General features: G+C 40.0%; 1 protein-coding gene across 4 annotated transcripts in view; it reads left to right on the top strand.

Annotated features, from left to right (window-relative positions):
- Nucleotides 1–19,334, top strand: part of LOC108280688 (receptor-type tyrosine-protein phosphatase mu) — a 253,376-nt gene extending 234,042 nt beyond the window's left edge. For all 4 annotated transcript variants that reach the window (XM_053673623.1, XM_053673622.1, XM_053673621.1 and 1 more), the window contains 10 exons: nucleotides 3,221–3,337; nucleotides 3,780–3,934; nucleotides 5,985–6,120; nucleotides 8,176–8,325; nucleotides 8,904–9,077; nucleotides 9,853–9,984; nucleotides 14,121–14,246; nucleotides 14,999–15,162; nucleotides 15,943–16,078; nucleotides 18,252–19,334. In XM_053673623.1, the coding sequence (XP_053529598.1) occupies nucleotides 3,221–3,337; nucleotides 3,780–3,934; nucleotides 5,985–6,120; nucleotides 8,176–8,325; nucleotides 8,904–9,077; nucleotides 9,853–9,984; nucleotides 14,121–14,246; nucleotides 14,999–15,162; nucleotides 15,943–16,078; nucleotides 18,252–18,305 (1,344 nt within the window). In that variant the 3' untranslated portion in view covers nucleotides 18,306–19,334. The remainder of the gene's footprint in view (nucleotides 1–3,220; nucleotides 3,338–3,779; nucleotides 3,935–5,984; nucleotides 6,121–8,175; nucleotides 8,326–8,903; nucleotides 9,078–9,852; nucleotides 9,985–14,120; nucleotides 14,247–14,998; nucleotides 15,163–15,942; nucleotides 16,079–18,251) is intronic.

The following is a 19,334-nucleotide window of genomic DNA, read 5'->3' as shown; positions in this document are numbered from 1 at the left end:
TCTCCAAGCCACTGGAAACCAAATCTCTGTGCTTCTAATTAGCCATGTGGACGATGGGAGGTTGACATTGCCTGGAAACAGCACTGTCCACACAAAGCAGTCAGCTCAGAACAGTTACATAAAACAGGACAGTCCAAACACTGAACCAGTTTTCCATAAGAATCTGATATAAACGCACTAGTCGGGCTAAGTACTAAAAAAGATATGAGTATAATGTTTCATTTTTGGTGTCCAAATCATATTATCATATCATATCTGCTGTTAAATGTCTTAAGGTGGATTATTTTGGACTTTTGTGGAACTAAGCACAACAGCACCACCAAATTTGTAAGTAAAATGCACAAAATGGTGTGAAGACGTAAGGCCGGGGCTGATTTCTTTCTAGCCCAAACAGTAGATTCATGCAGCGTTATCAGTGACAGTTGTGTCAGGTGATTACACAGAGTAAAACTCTCCTTAGACCTCCATTCGGGCTTCAGTGACACATCTGTAACACGCCATCAGCAGTGATTGAGAAGATCAGTCTGTAATGTATGCAATATGTATGCAATATGTACGTGTATGCAATATGTAATGAACATAAACGAGGTTGATGGTTTCCTTGTCATAATTTTCCCCCCAAAATGCTTTTGGAGGAGAAACTAAATGTAGATACACTGTATGAGCAAATGTATGTGGACACCTTTCCATCGCATCCACCTGTGGTTCTTCCCAAACTTTTGCCGTAAAGTTGAAAGAATGTCCTTGTATGCTGTAATATTAAGAGTTCCCTTTAGTTGAAATAAACCTGTTCCAGCATGACCTTAGCCCTGTGCACAAAGTGAGGTCTATAATGATAATTACGAAGGTTGGTGTGTAAGAAACTGAGTGGCCTGTACAGAGACCTGACCTCAACCCCACTGAACACCTTTGCGAGGAAACACTGACTACACGCCAGGCATTCTTGCCTGAATCCCCACAGTCACATTCCAAAGTCTAGTGGAAAGCATTATAGCAGCAAGATTAGAGCAGCAAAGGGGGACCGACGCTGGAATGGGATGATCGGGTGTCCACATACTTTTGACCATAAAGTGTAGATCAGTGGTCACCAACCCTTTTCCTTGAGATATATATTCCTGCAGGTTTCATCGCCAAACAAATTCGAACACACCTGTTTTAGTTGATCAAAAACTTCGTAAGCCAGTGATTAGATGGTCAAGTGAGCACGATTATGATCAGAGCGCAAGTCTTTAGGAAGGTAGATCTTCAGGAACACGGTTGGTGACCACTGATTGTCCTGTCAAAAGGACAGATAGCAGAACTGTAAGTTTAAGTGTTTAACCATTACTGGTCGCCATGGGCAAGCGGGTGGCATGTACTGCCCATGCAGATGTGCCCTGCTGCAGGCTGGTAGTGTGTGATACTAATCTAATGTGTCCTGCTGCTGGTGGCGGATGTTGGGGCTGGCGGTTCTCCACAGAGAGCTATAAACCCACCGCTGTGCTCCTCCACCACCCATCTGCCTCTATCCTGCACCAAACACTCACAGAGGCCATCAGATGAGCTCTGCAGGGGAGGGGGACAGGGGGAGAGAAAGAAGGGGAAATGGCAAGAGAGGAAGAAAGGAAGCAGGAATAGATGGAGAGAAGGGAGATCTCATATAATTTGTAATTCTCTACACGCAGTCTATGAAATACACATCACCGCATTAGTCAGTCAATTTATTTGAACATTTATGATCATGCATGCATGTCTACATGGTCCATAATACGCCCACCTCTCTCTCTCTCTCTCTCTCTTTCTCTCACCCACACACTCTCTCTCTCTCTCTCTCTCTCTCTCTCTCTCTCACCCACACACACAGACACACAGCTCTTAATTGATGGAATAATATAATGGCTCTGGCCTAATGTAATCTTGACGGAGATTGAGACAGAGCAGTTTGGGTTGTGGATTTCTCATCTCAAGTGTCACCAAGGGACTTCAACTTTTGCTCTCCTCCTCCTCAACTGTCCCTCCATCCTCCAGTCTCATTTCCAGCCTTAATGACGCCGGAGAGCCACCAGAGACAGATTGAATCTTGCCATGGCTCTGTGTGTTTCAGATACCCCCCAAAAAATAAAAAATCCTTTCAGAGACATTAAGCTGTTTTCAGCTACTGCTGTATCAAATGAGATATTAAGATGTTTTGTGCTGCTAATGTAATAACAATATCGTTCACTTTCAAATTGCTGCTTTAACCGTGTCATGTATGAGAGTGTGATGTTTATCAGTACAATATTGGAACATAAAGAGGCACTGTGCCTGAGCTCAGGGTATTGGATGTCATATTACATTTAGTGGAGCTTAACGTGCAAATGAAACAGGATTACAGTGTGAATTGTGTTTTTGTCGATACCTGAGAAATCTGTATGGAACTTTAGCTGGAGTTACAGCAAAAAAAAAAAAAAAAAAAAAAAGGTTCTGCAGTACAGAAGTGACCTAAGCCTAAGCATCCACTTACAACATGTTAGTGTGATTTTTGGACCATTGTAACACACTCGTGTTGAATTACTGTATGTTTACCGTCTGACATTCAGATCTATCTGTATCTGTATCTGTTTCATGTTCCAGATATCCGTATATTGGATTTTAACCTAAACCGTTTGTTTTTAGTTGGGTTGTTTGTTTGTTTGTTTGTTTGTTTGTTTTTTGTTTATCCTGCTCTCGCAGTTATTCTTTTTATTTTTTCCTGCCTGCAATATTATCTAACAAATTTAATTCAGGTTCGTAGTCTAATGTAAACCATTGTGACCAGGCAGTTACTAAGGATGTTGCAAAAGTATGGAAGGAATTCTTTTAAATTATAACCGTGCGCCTCCATTTTGTTTAGAACCCGTATTTCGTTTACATCCCTAATGCATATGATTATTACCACCAATGAGTTATAGCTTTGTAATGAAGCTTCTTCGGCTTTATTATTCCTTTATTACTGACAGACCAGGCCTGATTATTTATCAGAGTACACTGTTTAATGCCGTGGCTGTTTTAACAAGGTTAGTCTGAAAGTAATACGCTACAAGTTAGATTTCAGGACATGTTCAAATATAGTTAAAATGTACAGTAGATGTTCCGTCTAAGTACATAATAAAATTCTTGTATTCACTGAGCAACATGAGTATTTAAAGCGATGATATAAAAGAGTGATTTTGATAATGATTTTAATTGCATGTGTGTTTTAATCCCATTTTTATCTCATTAGGTGAAATGCTGTAAGTACTGGCCGGATGACACGGAGATATACAGAGATATGAAGGTGACGCTGATCGAGACGCAGCTCTTGTCTGAGTATGTCATCAGAACATTCGCTGTGGAGAAGGTGAGTGAGAAAGGAAAAAAAACAGGCCTTAAGACAAAAACTTTACTGAGAGGCAGCTGAAGAAGAATACACCTAAGCCACAGTGTGACGTGTACCGGCTTTATGAATTTGTAGCAAATGCAAGTAGACATGCTCATCTTTCATCAGATCACATATGTTCCATCTCGCATGCCTTTAGAGAAGGGTGACTGCACACCACAAAGTATTTTCTCCGTTCATTAATTTCTAATCTTCCTCCTAGTCTCCGAATAGATTGATGCAAAGATAACCTGGCTTTTCTGCATAATGCTTTTTTTCCACAAGAAGAAAAATAATGGAAAAAGTGTATAGAGTTAACATTGTCAAGGACATGCAGGCTATGCATGTTAGAGAATTCACGTTGTTAAACAAGGTTTCTGCTGTCACTCTCGGGTTTTTTTGTTTTTGTTTTGTTTTTTCATAGAGGGGGGCACACGAGATTCGTGAGATCCAGCAGTTTCACTTCACAGGCTGGCCAGATCACGGTGTGCCATATCACGCTACAGGCCTGCTGGGCTTCATCCGCAGAGTCAAGGCCAAGTCAGCTGCCAACGCTGGCCCTATTGTGGTTCACTGCAGGTAGCACATCGCTCCGTAATCATTCACAGGGGTTTTAGCACAACACACTCTTCATCAGTACTACTCAACTCCTAATAGTGAACATCATCACAGTTATTGATTGTAGTGATTCTAAGTTCGGTATTCAGTAAAAGCCCAGCGGCGTTGCACTTCTAGATTTCGAAAATGAATGAAAACCTTTACAGACATGCAGCATTAGCTAATTACTACAAATAAGTAGAGCTCTGTCTCTCCCAGAAGTGCCAGTTCAGCACTTCTGTTATATGGGTGTTTTTGACACCCCACTGAGTTGGAGCTGATTGATGATAATCCATATTTAGTAAGATGGGATCAACAGCAGGTTCAAATCCAGCAGTGTCTACCCATAAAGCTCTTCTATTACTTTACCTCTATTTTGTTATCTAAATCACATTGTTTAATGGTCACATGATTGAAAATGAGAGGTATTGTTGGAATATTCATCAATATGCATTTCAACTGAAATAAAATCTTCATCTTTTTACTCTGTACTTGTAGGTTTGGTATGAATCTGAAAATCATTCAGAAGTATTGTACATTTACATGTTTACACGCCAGACTACAAATCCCAACCTGCCTAACTCCCTATCTAATATTACCAAGATTGATTGTGATTACTGTAGGCAGTGTATTTTTGTTTTGTAACGTTGTAATACAATTAAGTTATTAATAATTATTATATTACATGTGAATAAAGATGATACTGCTTTAAACTAATAACAGAGACTGAGAAAGTACCCTTGTTTAAAGTTCATTTCTATATCATAGCACTGACACATCATATTAAACATGATATTCAAATATGAATGTATATATTTCTGAAAGGCTTAGTGGTTAGCACGTTCGCCTCACACCTCCAGGGTCGGGGGTTCGATTCCCACCGTGGCCCTGTGTGTGCGGAATTTGCATGTTCTCCCTGTGCTGCGGGGGTTTCCTCCGGGTACTCCGGTTTCCTCCCCCAGTCCAAAGACATGCACGGTAGGCTGATTGGCATGTCTAAAGTGTCCGTAGTGTATGAATGGGTGTGTGTGTGATTGTGTGTGATTGGCACCCTGTCCAGGGTGTACCCTGCCTTGTGCCCGATGCTCCCTGGGATAGGCTCCAGGTTCCCCCATGACCCTGAAAAGGAGTAAGCGGTAGAAGATGGATGGATGGATGGAAAAACTGAAAAAAGCAAGCGTTCATGAATTGTAACATGTTTCTGAACCTTCACCAGGATGACTGGCTTAAACAGTTTTACATGGCACAAGAGACAGTGAAACTGATGGAGCCGAACCAAACAGACAGTTTGAGGCGTCTGTGTAAAAAAAAAAAAAAGAAGAAATATTAAGACCTACACTGCCTGAGAATTGGATCACTCTTTGTCAGTTTATGAGGCCACATAAAACCTTTCTTTCTTCCAAACAAAAGTTTGGAAGAAAGTCTGTTTTCTTACTCAACAGACAAAAATACAGTCTGATTATATTCTGGGGTTTAGAACTTAATGTAAAAATGCACAAGGCATAAAAGGAACCTTCAAATAATTAAAATAATTTTAATAATGTTAAAAAGGCAGTCGGCATCTAAGTACCTTTGCACACATTTATTAGCTGGCTAATAATCTAATATATATTTATATTTATATATATATATATATATATATATATATATATATATATATATATATATATATATATATATATATATATATACACATACATATATATCACTACTATATTGTATGTAATTCTTTAGCCTTATAGTTGACATTAAACCTATATTTTCATAACCTAACACCAGTTACATTCTCTAAAACATAACCTGCACAAACAGTACATTTCTTTCTGGTAATATGTGCACAGTAGATAGTGATAATTGAAACTGCACTTTACATCTTATGTCTGGCACATTAGACAGGTACTTCAGGAGAGGTGGGATCCTCTCAAAGCCTTTATTTTATCCGTTTTTAAAGTTTTTAAACTTCACCTTATGTTTGGTTTTCATAACTCTTTCCACAAGCGACATTACATTTTTGTGATTGTTCTTTCTGCAGCGCGGGGGCGGGCCGGACAGGCTGTTTCATCGTGATTGACATAATGTTGGACATGGCTGAGCGGGAGGGCGTGGTCGACATCTATAACTGTGTCCGAGAGCTGCGATCTCGCCGGGTCAACATGGTCCAGACTGAGGTACTCGTTAAATAACCTCCTGTTAAATAACGGTGTCTTGATTTTGTAAGCCTTTCCGGGTAAACGCAGATGACAGAAAAAGTATAAGACAGAAATATGGAGTGACAGCGGGGACAGGAGGAGATAATAAGATTAAGGAGAGAGAGAGGGCGAGAGAAATGTAGGGCAGTCAAGCAAGAGAGCACTTATGTGAATTAGAACGTAGTCTGTAGTCTGTCAAATAGTCTGTAAACCGCGTGGTTATCCGTTCATGGCCTGTTCCTGTTCCTGTTTAAAGCCGCTATGTCTCTTTTTTTAGACAATCATCAAGACACTCTCAGTACTTCCTGCCTGTTTAAGAGCCAATCAAGACTTAGATTGTGACACAAATCAGGTGGTTATAAGTGCCATAAAGACACGGGAATAGCTATGGGCGAATATTACTGCGAATCTACTGCTCTCAACAATTTTGTGCTGAAGAACTCTTTGCTTTTCTGAACACAGACCATCTGGACTGAGCTGTAGACTAGCTGAATGCACCATTTCCCTGTAATTCCGTTTAGATCACAAGCATCATTGGATTTAATGGGCAAATGTTTCATAGATGACATCTGGATTGGGGTTTGAGTAACTACGCAGGCAAAGCATCTCTGATTCATCCTCCACAAGTTCAGTGACCTTCAAACTGTGTGTGTGTGTGTGTGTGTGTGTGTGTGTGTGTGTGTGTGTGTGTGTGTGTGTGTGTGTGTGTGTGTGTGTGTGTGTGTGTGTGTGTGTGTGTGTGTGTGCATTTTCCCTCACAGGTGTTTGTACATGTTGACATTGCCCCCTCACCCTGCGGACACTTCTTACCTTTTTATGCTCATGTTCAAACTGTCTTTGGTAATTTGCCACAACGGAAAGTGATTTGTGTTGCAAATCCGATGATTCTCATTAAGAAGTGAACACACGTATTTTTTTTTGTTTTTGTTTTTTTTGTTTTTTTTTACATTTGGTTGTTTTGAGGTTGATTGAGATCCCAGCTGTGCTCTGATTGGCCACGGCAACTAAAAGGTCAAAGATCATTAGCTACTCTGGCAGGCACATTAATTACAGACGCGCTGACCCTGTGTCATGATTTAGTCAAAAGTGACAAGGCCAGATTGTCTCCAAATGTCACTTCAACAGTGATTTCCATCAAAGCACTGAATCGTCTGTTGGTGAATGGGGAAATGGGATGTGACCTCACGTATCTTGTCTCCGCTGACATGTTGCGAATAAATCCGAACTATTTTTGTAGATTGGCGAAATGCATGTCGGTGTATATATCTCGATTTCATTTCCTCGCTAAGAAAATTGCTTCGGTACAAGTAGCAGCATTACATTTACAACTTTTGTTTTTGTAGAGCTCTTGTGATTAAGGATTTTTAATGCCCTCGAAAGTAAAGTGGTTAATTCGCAAATTTATAACACTGTTATAACGCGTTATGTACAACTTGTGCCACTTTTCCAAAGGGTTATGAATGTGTTAGTAAAAACGAACTAATTGCTTGTGAGATAAGGATTAAAAAATAATATCCACAGTGATCATTTTACTCTCTTCTCCCTTTCATTAAAAGATAAATCACTCAAATGTCACTGAATGGATTTTGACATAAGCCTCATTCTTTTCAAAAAATGCAAAATAATGTGTTGTAAGTACCCAAATAAAACATTACAAAGAGTCCCAGGGTAACTAACAATAAAGATGAGGGAGGTGAAAATTTTCCACACAATATTTTGATCCATTAATTGTGGATTTCCAGGCCACAGCACTTTTTATTTTTTTTTCTTATTTGACTGTTTGTGTTTTACAATGACTCCAGTGTATTAGATACATTTCACAACAAAAACCCACATATTCTTACGCTTAAATAGATGAATTTCTTCATTTTCTTGGATGTACCATCCATAATGATAATTAATGTTAATTACGGTTTCATCGCCCATCAATAGTAGCATTTTGCTCTACAGTATAATGCACATACTGATCCTTTAACTAAAGTAATTAGAGGGCTGGTTACTGAAACATTTTAATTGTACATTCTGTTCTTTCAGGAGCAATATGTCTTTATCCATGATGCCATTCTGGAGGCGTGTCTTTGCGGAGACACCACCATTCCTGCCAATCAACTCCGTTCTGTGTACTATGACATGAACCGATTGGATCCCCAAACCAACACCAGTCCAATCAAAGAGGAGTTTAGGGTAAGAGGGAAGCGGATTCAGTGAAGTTTGGGAATGAGCATCCAAAAAAAAAAAACCTGATAAAATCTTATATCTTTGCACCAGCATGGTCGCAAAAACAGATTTGCAACAATCTGATGACTCAACGTGTATGAAAGATTAAGGGTTAGGGTTAGACGCTTGTTATTACTTCAGTAATATGACAGTGAACAAAATTCAAGCAGATCCTTCTCATGTATTGAAATTGATGTGACCGTTTGCTGAGAACAGAACCACCATCTTTAACTGAAACTTGTAGTTCAGAGTATTAGGATTAATGGAGATTAACTATTGTTCATAATATTTGGCTTCATTTTTTTATTTTTATTTGTATTTATTTATTTTTTGCTTTTGTCCGATTTTGAAATAAGAATTACTGTAAACTACAAAATAAATAAATAAATAAAAGTGCTAGAGCTCAAACATTTCAGAGCAGTCTTGCTTGAAGGCCACGACTACTCCAGTGTAACTTTATTATTATACAAGTATAGTATATTATACAAGTATAGTTAGTTACACTATGATTTGTGTGAACGTGTGTGTGTGTGTGTGTTATACAGACACTGAACATGGTGACCCCCACACTGCGCGTAGAGGACTGCAGCATTGCACTACTGCCACGGAACCATGAGAAGAACCGTTGCATGGATGTGCTGCCTCCTGACCGCTGCCTGCCCTTCCTCATCACCATTGACGGAGAAAGCAGCAACTACATCAACGCTGCACTCATGGATGTGAGAAAGCCCAAACCTCTCACATCTACTCTTCTCACATTCTCTTTCTTTCTCTCAGAACTACTGAAACCAGCAGCAGGAGCACAGATATTCATCTCAGTGAAAGTACTTGTACAGTGAGCTGACATGCTGGTTATTTTTTAATAAGATGTGGCCACAAATTAATATATTGAGGTCACGAATTATGCTTCTTGTGGTTTTTCAAGATCAATTTGATGGCCACAAAATAGTCTCAGCGAGACAGAGAGAAATCAGTCGAATTAGACGCTGTGACCTTGTCATGGAGATGATTAATAATCTTACACTTTAGTTCAATCTTGGAATGACACATAAAGGACGTACTGGAGGCACTGACATGGATATAGCATTAACCCGTGTCACCTTCTCAAAGTGAATAGACTTTTTCATCAATTAAATAATTAACTGGAGCGAATGTATTAGGTATGTTGTTGCCACAACATATTGAGTCATGGACTCAAGTTACACAGTTCATGGCCATGACTTTGGGATCTCCTGGTCACAACAGAATAATTTGTGGCAATGAGATACGTAGCTTGTGGTCTGTAACACTACCACATATACTACTGATTCAGAGCTAGCCAAGTGGTTGGCCAAATGTTCTGTCACATCAAATGAATTAATAGTAATATGGACATATTGGGATGACATTATGCAGTCCATCCTTTAACGTATCTACTGTATATATATTTTGCTTCCCATGTTTCATCCCGACCTCTTTTTCTCCTTCCCTTTCCCTCCCTCGCTCTTTCAACAGAGTTATAAGCAGCCTTCTGCATTTATTGTTACCCAGCATCCTTTGCCAAACACAGTGAAAGATTTCTGGAGGCTGGTGCTGGACTATCACTGCACATCCATTGTTATGCTCAATGATGTGGATCCTGCACAGGTGAGGACAATTGGATGGATGAATTGATGGATGGATGGACGATGACTGGCACATTTATTTGCTTTTTACGTGCCCACGTGTTAATTATGGGAATAAAACGTGCTGCTGTAGGAAAGTAATCAACACCAGGATGGTGTGATGATGGGGCCCGACATGAAGAGCAGTTACTGTTAACACCCCAGAGTTGATTATTTTCCGATACCCAAAGTGTTATTTTTCCTCTTGCACCACAGCAGTTTGTCAATTTGAACAATTTCTTAGTTATTAAAAAATACATCAAAATAAAAAGACGTCATACTTTTTATGCATTTACAGTATATTCACGTTTCATGTCGAGGATTGTCTGCGAAACAAGTTAGATCCACAAAACGAGTTAGATCCATGTTATAAAAGCACCAGCCACTTTTTTCTTTTTTTTTTTCTTTTCTTTTTTTTGCAGCTTGTCATGTTACCAAGAAACCTCAAAGCTCTCCATCTTTAATACTTCCCTCTGAGGGAAAACCTAAAGTTACACCTTTGGCACCATCTCTGACTGTTATAAAGTGCTGTCACAGGAGACTCCTTCCAAAAATGCTAAATAAACACAGAAAACATTAATATATCAACAATTAGACACAGTTGTTAAATCTTAAAATAAAGTTTATGTGGAGTACCAACCATACAAGTCCCTGTGTTAGTTGTTGCTATGGAAACGCTAACATCTTAGACTGAGTGCATTAATATCAATCTTAATGTCAAGCAGCCAGAGCTACCTGCTGTTCTTTCCGACCAATCAGATTCAAGAATTCAAAATCTCTCTAGCACAACTTACGCATAATGAGCAGACCCACCTAAGCCATAACATACTGTATGTGCAATGCCTCAAGGGTTCCTTTAAACACATTATCTCTGGTTGTTGGTTTGGTAATTACATTAATTTACATTATTGACATTAATCTATGACTTGATAAAGATTATATCTGTGGAAATACGGCGTGTGATGAAAGAAATGTAATTATTCATGTGAGACATCAAGCGAGTATCCAGACAGAATAATTAAAAATGAATGACTAGTTGAGGTACCTCTATATGCGCTGTGTAGACATAGACTCCAGTGTGTATTTGTGCAAGAGTGTGAAAGAGTTCGGTGTGTCCGTGTTCGTGACTCTGCATGAATGTGCAATCCTGTGTGTGTGTGTGAGAGAGAGAGTAGCAGACTCTATGAGGGTAGCAGCCTGAGGCTCTGTCATAAAACCCCAGAATCAAAGCTAAGAGGGAGGCACAGAATCCCACCATCTCTTCCTGCATCCCACCAAAACTCATCTCCTGCACCACTCTCTCCCACTTTGCCCCTCTTCTCACACTAAGGAGTCTTTCATTCAAAATTCTAACTGTAGCCACTGAGACTATGAAGTCTAGGTACCAGGGGCATACACATATACCACACACACTCTAAATTAATAAGTCAATATTTCACTCTCTCCATGTCTCTCATTTTCCTCCCTCACTTGTAAACACATACACCAGCTCAGATGCTCCAACTATTCATCCAAGCATAAAGTCAAAATTAGAACTGGGACAGTGTCCAGTTTGGGGGAAAAAAAATTGACAGCTGTAACAAAAAGAACATTTGGATAGATTTAGTATATTTTGATAAAACAGCTTTTATCCCGCACATAAAGATTTCATGACCTCTTTTCAGAATCTCATGTTATTAAGTTGTAAAAAAATCAAATGCAAAATAATATGATTTGCTGGATCAAGTGCTATTTTATGAGCTGCAGATTCATAAAGATGGAAGCCATGTTGAATAAAATGCTATTTCCTCTTCAGTCTGCATTTTCTATCGCTGTTTTTTTTTTTTTGTGGGGGGTTTAAAGGCAAGTGTTTTTGTTTCAAGGCAGTGGTCTAAATCCCCATCTCAAATGTTTCTACTCAAGAAAAATCACACAACCTTGGAGGTGTGAGTTACACACAGGTACTGCAGATGATTGTATAATCTGAATGTGGCACCCACAAAGTCGACATAAGCAGCTGCATTAACTTTCCCCATGTAAACACTGCTGGAACTTTTGAACTTCCATTGCCAGGTATTCTATCCAAGGTACTATCCTACTTTGTCAATAGTGTCTTTTCTGGATTTGAGCAGACTTACACCACCTGCCTAACATTATGTAGATCCCACTTGTGCCACCAAAACGACTCTGATCCGTTGAAACATGGACTCCATAAGATCTCTGAAGGTGTGCTGTGGTATCTGGCACCAAGACAGTAGCAGCAGGTGGGGCCTCGCACTTGTTTGTACAGCACATCCCACAGATGCTCGATCGGACTAAGGTCTGAGGAATTTGGAGGCCAAGTCAACACCTTGAATTCTTAGTCATGTTCCTCAAACCATTCCTGAACAATTTTTGCAGTGTGGCAGGGCGCATTATCCTACTGAATGAGGCCACTGACATTAGGGAATACCGTTGCAGTGAAGGGATGTACTTGAACTTGGTCCGACGACGTACACGCACCCAGCTGTCCAAATGATGTACAAGAAATTGATTCATCAGACCAGGCCACCTTCTTCCATTGTCATGGGAAATCTGACCGGTCTGCAGCTGTGTAGCCCGATGTGGAGCAAACTGCGATGCTATGTGTGTTCTGACACCTTTCTATCATAGCCAGCATTAACTTTTTCAGCAATTCATGCTACAGTAGCTCTTTTCCTAGCCTTCACTCCCCACACGCATAAATGAGCCTTGGGAACCTATGGCTGGATCACCGGTTGACCTTCCTTGGACCACTTTTGGTAGGTACTGCATACCAGGAACACCCTACAAGTTTTGGAGATGCTCTGACCCAGTCGTCTAGCCTTCACAATTTGGCCCTTGTCAAAGGCTCAGATCTTTACGCTTGTCCATTTATCCTGCTTCCAACACATCAACTTTGAGAACTGAATGTTGACTTGCTGCTTAATATATCCCACCACTTGACAGGTGCCGTTGTAACGAGATAATCAATGTTCACGTCACCTGTCAGTGGTTTTAATGTTATGGCTGATCTGTGTATGTTATCTGGTGTTGTCAGTTGTTACTTTGGGCCGTATTCAGAGATGTAACTTAACGCAGCCAAAATCCCGAAGTGTATGCGTAACTCTGATAACTTCTGACCAGCACTTATGTATAAGTTATGTAGTTTCAATAGTTTGAGGTCTGAATACCAATGTTCACATTTCTGTATTAAACTATCACTGTGCCTTTGTAACTTTGATCTCTGAATATGGCCCTTTGAGAGGAGAGTGAACATGGGTGGTATTGGAGCTCTGACATGAAAAGAGATGGGCATAATGCTGGAGCAGGAGGATCTCAGTGCCTGCTGAGATCCCACTCACGCATCCACTATAGAAATCAGGTGACGTGCAGATTTCTTGCTTTTAGCTTGGCATACACATGCAGGTGGGTGCTGAATCAGTGCTTCACTTGGCTTCAGTGCACCAGCCTGGGTAAATTCACAGTGTCTGATGCTCTTAGCAAAGCAAACAGTGCTCTCTCCCTGCAGCCCACCTCCTTCCCTAACCTACACATCAAACACTAAAGAGCCAGCCTCACTCTGCCAAGAGACACTCACACAGGCTCCATATCCTCTTCTCATCACTTATTCCTTTACAAAAAGCAATGCAATCATGCGCCTGTTGTCAGAGAATGAAATATGTAGCCAGTGTGGATCATCTCTAATGGAAATGATCAAATGGGAAATGATTTGAATATATGAATAAATAATGAAAAGGCAAAGATCTGATTCTTTGTGAGACTGCATGGCTTTATTCATGCTATCGCTGTGGCATTCAAAGCTCCGGCAGATAAATTTTTTAAAACGTGTTGGAATTGTTTTTTTGTGCACATTTGCTGATTCTGTTTTACTGTTTGAATTGTATAGTGTTCTTCATTTCAGTCTGAGCGTTTGTAACATTCATCTGAGAGAAAGAGAAAAATGACAGTTTAAAAGAGCAATGTTTCACAAAATTTAATGCTAGAATTCCTACTAGTGTAATGGTAATCTGTGTGTGTCTGTGTGTGTGTGTGTGTGTGTGTGTGTGTGTGTGTGTGTGTGTGTGTGTGTGTGTGTGTGTCTGTGTGTGTGTGTGTGTGTGTGTGTGTGTGTGTGTGTAGCTGTGTCCTCAGTACTGGCCAGAGAATGGGGTACATAGGCATGGTCCTCTGCAGGTAGAATTTGTGTCAGCTGATCTTGAAGAGGATATCATCAGCAGAATATTCCGCATTTACAACGCTGCCCGGGTGAGTTTTACACACACACACACACACACACATAGAGAGAGGCTTATTTCTCCACGTCACCTTACTTGCTGAAAGTTAAGCATCTTACAGGATGTCCATGACCACACCAATCACAACCTGCTGATATACTTTACTTATCCTACCAATTACTGCTTGATTGACTGATATATCCCTTTACCACCCCTGCTGACTTGATTAATTCACAACTCTAATCACAGAACTGCCAGCTGACTTAACTTTACTCATCCCACCAATCACAGCATAGCTTGCTGATTCACTTTACTCATCCCACCAATAACCGCACTGACAGCTCGCTTACTTTATTCATCATTGTGCAGCCTGCTGACTTATTTGCTACCACTAATCACAGCATAACCTGCTGACTTCCTCCTCCCACTAATCACAGCACAACCATCTGATTTACTAATCCCACTAATCACAGCACAACCGTCTGATTTACTAATCCCACTAATCACAGCACAGCCATCTAATTTACTAATCCCACTAATCACAGCACAACCATCTGATTTACTAATCCCACTAATCACAGCACAACCATCTGATTTACTAGTCCCACTAATCCCAGCATAACCTTCTGACGTACTAATCCCACTAATCACAGCACAGCCTGCTGACTTCCTCATCCCACTAATCACAGCACAGCCTTAGTTAACACAACACAGGACTTAGTGCATACAAACTTCCTACTGACTTACAGATTGTGTGTGTGTGTATGTGTGTGTGCGTTGCAGCCTCAAGATGGCTATCGTATGGTGCAGCAGTTCCAGTTCTTAGGCTGGCCCATGTACCGAGACACACCCATGTCCAAACGCTCCTTCCTCAAACTCATTCACCAGGTGGACAAGTGGCAAGAAGAATACGATGGAGGAGAGGGACGCACTGTGGTGCACTGCCTGTGAGTTACACACACACACACACACAGAAACACTCACAGTCACACTTGACACGCACTACTACCAACATGCCTATGGACGCACAGTAGTACATAATTCATTCTCTTCCACCATTCTTCTTTGTTTCTCTAACCTTACATATTAGCCTCATCATGTCGAGACTATTCTGAGCATATCAAATCAGTCTTTCTGTTCTCTCGTCTCCAACTGCATGAAAACAGATCAATAATCATTAGAGCATTAATTAACAATTAATTAATCCATCAGATGGTTGAAAGCCAGAGATGTCTTTTCAGGCCATGTTTCTCTGTTCAGTACAAAGATAAACATCGCCCTCTAGTGTCAATATTCACTCACTACATGGAGTTGCACCAGTACTTTTGCATTTCCTTTACGCTAGAAAATTAAAGAAAGCCTTGATAATTAGGTGATGAGTTAGTGTGTTAATTACAGTGCTGAGTCCCTAGGCCTGGATAATTATTATAATTATAATTATAAATGTAGAAAGTGTAGCGTGTGTGAGCATGTAACTCCGTAACAGCTTTGATATTAATGTGGACATGTGGTTTATTCTTAGATAAACAAAATGCATATTTTATTTGAAAAACATTTTTTTGTACTGCGGTTAATACCTAAGTTTAAATACCTCACAAAGATGACATGCCTAACTGAATAAACAAATCAACTGCCTGGATGTTCTTTTTATTCTTATTTGATTACTGACTTGTGGCCTGTGTGTGTTCAATGTTGTGTGTGTGCGTTCATTGATGTGTGTGTGTCAGAAATGGAGGCGGACGGAGCGGAACATTCTGCGCCATCAGTATCGTGAGTGAGATGTTGCGACACCAGCGCTCGGTTGACGTGTTCCATGCAGTCAAAACTCTGCGGAACAACAAACCCAACATGGTGGACTTATTGGTAAAGTATTCACACACACACACACACACACACACACACACACTTCAGTGGCACAAGCTCACAGAATAACTTAATACGGTTGGGACAGTTGCAGGTGTGGCATTTGAAATCTGCTGATGCACTGGTGTTTTTAAACCCACTTTCATTCAGAATTGTGCTAATAGCTAAACAGTAATTTCTTCACTTTAAGCAAAGCCTTTAAAGTCATGTCCTATTTCTTACAGCCCAGTTTTGTGAACAGTGTCGCTCTCCAGTAATGTAGCAACATTATAAGTAGTATTCTTAAACTTGACTTACTAAATACAACTGACTGATTGTCCTGCTCTACTCAACAACCTGCTGAACCATAATTCCCACAAGTTACAGAACAACATGCTGAGTCACTAAATATACTAAACACAACACAGACCCATTAATCCCAATAATCACAGCAATGCCTGCTGACCCATTAATCCCAATAATTACAGCAGTGCCTGCTGACCCATTAATCCCAATAATCATAGCAATGCCTGCTGACCCATTAATCCCAATAATTACAGCAGTGCCTGCTGACCCATTAATCCCAATAATCATAGCAATGCCTGCTGACCCATTAATCCCAATAATCACAGCAGTGCCTGCTGACCCATTAATCCCAATAATCACAGCAATGTCTGCTGACCCATTAATCCCAATAATCACAGCAATGTCTGCTGACCCATTAATCCCAATAATCACAGCAATGCCTGCTGACCCATTAATCCCAATAATCACAGCAATGCCTGCTGACCATTAATCCTACTAATCACAGCAATGCCTGCTGACCCATTAATCCAAATAATCACAGCAATGCCTGCTGACCATTAATCCCAATAATCACAGCAATGCCTGCTGACCATTAATCCCAATAATCACAGCAATGCCTGCTGACCATTAATCCCAATAATCACAGCAATGCCTGCTGACCATTAATCCCAATAATCACAGCAATGCCTGCTGACCCATTAATCCCAATAATCACAGCAATGCCTGCTGACCATTAATCCCAATAATCACAGCAATGCCTGCTGACCCATTAATCCCAATAATCACAGCAATGCCTGCTGACCATTAATCCCAATAATCACAGCAATGCCTGCTGACCATTAATCCCAATAATCACAGCAATGCCTGCTGACCATTAATCCCAATAATCACAGCAATGCCTGCTGACCATTAATCCCAATAATCACAGCAATGCCTGCTGACCATTAATCCCAATAATCACAGCAATGCCTGCTGACCATTAATCCCAATAATCACAGCAATGCCTGCTGACCCATTAATCCCAATAATCACAGCAATGCCTGCTGACCCATTAATCCCAATAATCACAGCAATGCCCGCTGACTCACTAATTATAGTGCTGACCCATTAATCCCAACAATCACATCATAGCCTGCTATTTTACTTTACTCATCCCACCAATCCCACCAAATTACAGCCTAATGGCTTAAAATTCTCATCCCACCAAACATAGCACAGCATACTGACACCAAACATAGCACAGCATACTAACTAATCTCAGTAGAGCCTGGTAAAGATTCACTATGAGTCACACCCTACAGCAACATAACAGCAATATAAAGAGAACTTTTCACTGAGTTACTAACTAAATTCAGCTCATTGAATTACTTTATCTGTTTCAAATAAGCATAAGGAGATGCTGTTAACACATCACATTATAAATGTACAAAGAATAGAAAACATAATGTGTTACAAAACTAACTGAAAATCAAACTTTACTGTAATAAATCATTTTTTTCACTAAAATACACTACATGGCCACACTTATGGGTGTGATGGTCAGGTGTCCACAAACCTTTGGCTATATAGTGCACAGTATGTACGAGTTACATCTGATTGTACAAGAGCACCACAATGTCACATTCGAGAGGTGATTTGATTGGCTATCACCTAACCACACCCCATGATGTCTGCCTTCTAACAATTTTTTACAGCTAATATAGAACATTATTAGACTGTTCTTTAATGTAATAAACAGGTTCTACTTTACATAATTATATAGAAAAAGTAAAAATACTGTATGAAAATGCATACAGTAAGTCAGCATTTGTCCAATTTCAAATAATCGTAATCTGAATAACTGAATGTTTCTGTGCGTGTTTGTTTTGTTCTGTGTTGTTTTTTGCAGGATCAGTACAAGTTCTGCTATGAAGTGGCTTTGGAGTATCTGAACTCAGGCTAGCTGTGCTAACTATCAGACGACACGGACATCCTTTTGGATTTTTTTTTTTTTTTTGGAAAAAGTGGATGCTCAGTGTGTGTACAGCACTAGCAGTGCAGTGCACACATGTGCATGTGTGTGTGTGTGTGTGTGTGTGTGTGTGTGTGTGTATGTGGTCAGCTTGTATATTTCAACAAATGTTTGTTTACCTGACCAGGCTTTTTCAACTACTGGAAGAGTACAGTATATTGTCCAACCGTCTTCTAACTGAAGTGTGTGTTGTAAATGAAGCCAGCTCACATTCTTCTCTCTTACTTTGGCCTCTGTGCCCTTCGGTATCATTTTCCAGCTTTTGCGCAGGACCTTCTGTGTATGTTGTTGTAATGCTTTCCATTTCTTATTGACGTGTGCCGAAACGCGTGAGTGGACACCATCGGGGCAAGAATCAAGAATCTAAATGTTATTTTATTGTGTAAATCAGTTGTAATATGGTAATGAGCAGAGTTACACATGCCAACCATAGCATCATTGCATATTATGTGCCATGTTCAAAGGATCCAAAGCTTTTTTTGGCACTTTGTTTTTTGATATTGTTTGTTTATATTGTAAATACGATCAGTGTAGTGTATTATTTATTCACGCTGTGTATTTCAGTGACAATCGTGTACTGGGTTCATTGGTTGAATCGCCCAGAATGTATTGTCAGCTTTGGTTCATCTTGTTTGAAGAAATATTGTACATGTTTAAATATATACTGTATGTATCATAGCAAAAAAAAAAAAAAGACTTGATGTTATTATTTATCTCACAAATTCTACAAATCTGTTCTTTCTCTCGGATTCCCCTCTCAACTTGTGTTTTTGCTGAGCAGAACAGGAATCAGTGCACTGGTTAAAACTTCTTAGCAGAGAGACTGTATAGTGCCTCATCTGGAGCTGGTAAGAGAGTAAAGTCCATGTACAGTGGTGCTTGAAAGTTTGTGAACCCTTTAGAATTTTCTATATATTTCTGCATAAATATGACCTAAAACATCATCGGATTTTCCAACAA

Source organism: Ictalurus punctatus, chromosome 20 (assembly GCF_001660625.3).
Source record: "Ictalurus punctatus breed USDA103 chromosome 20, Coco_2.0, whole genome shotgun sequence".
Lineage (NCBI taxonomy): Eukaryota > Metazoa > Chordata > Actinopteri > Siluriformes > Ictaluridae > Ictalurus > Ictalurus punctatus.
Note: the sequence above shows the minus strand (reverse complement) of the source record. Positions and strands in the feature narration are given on the sequence as shown.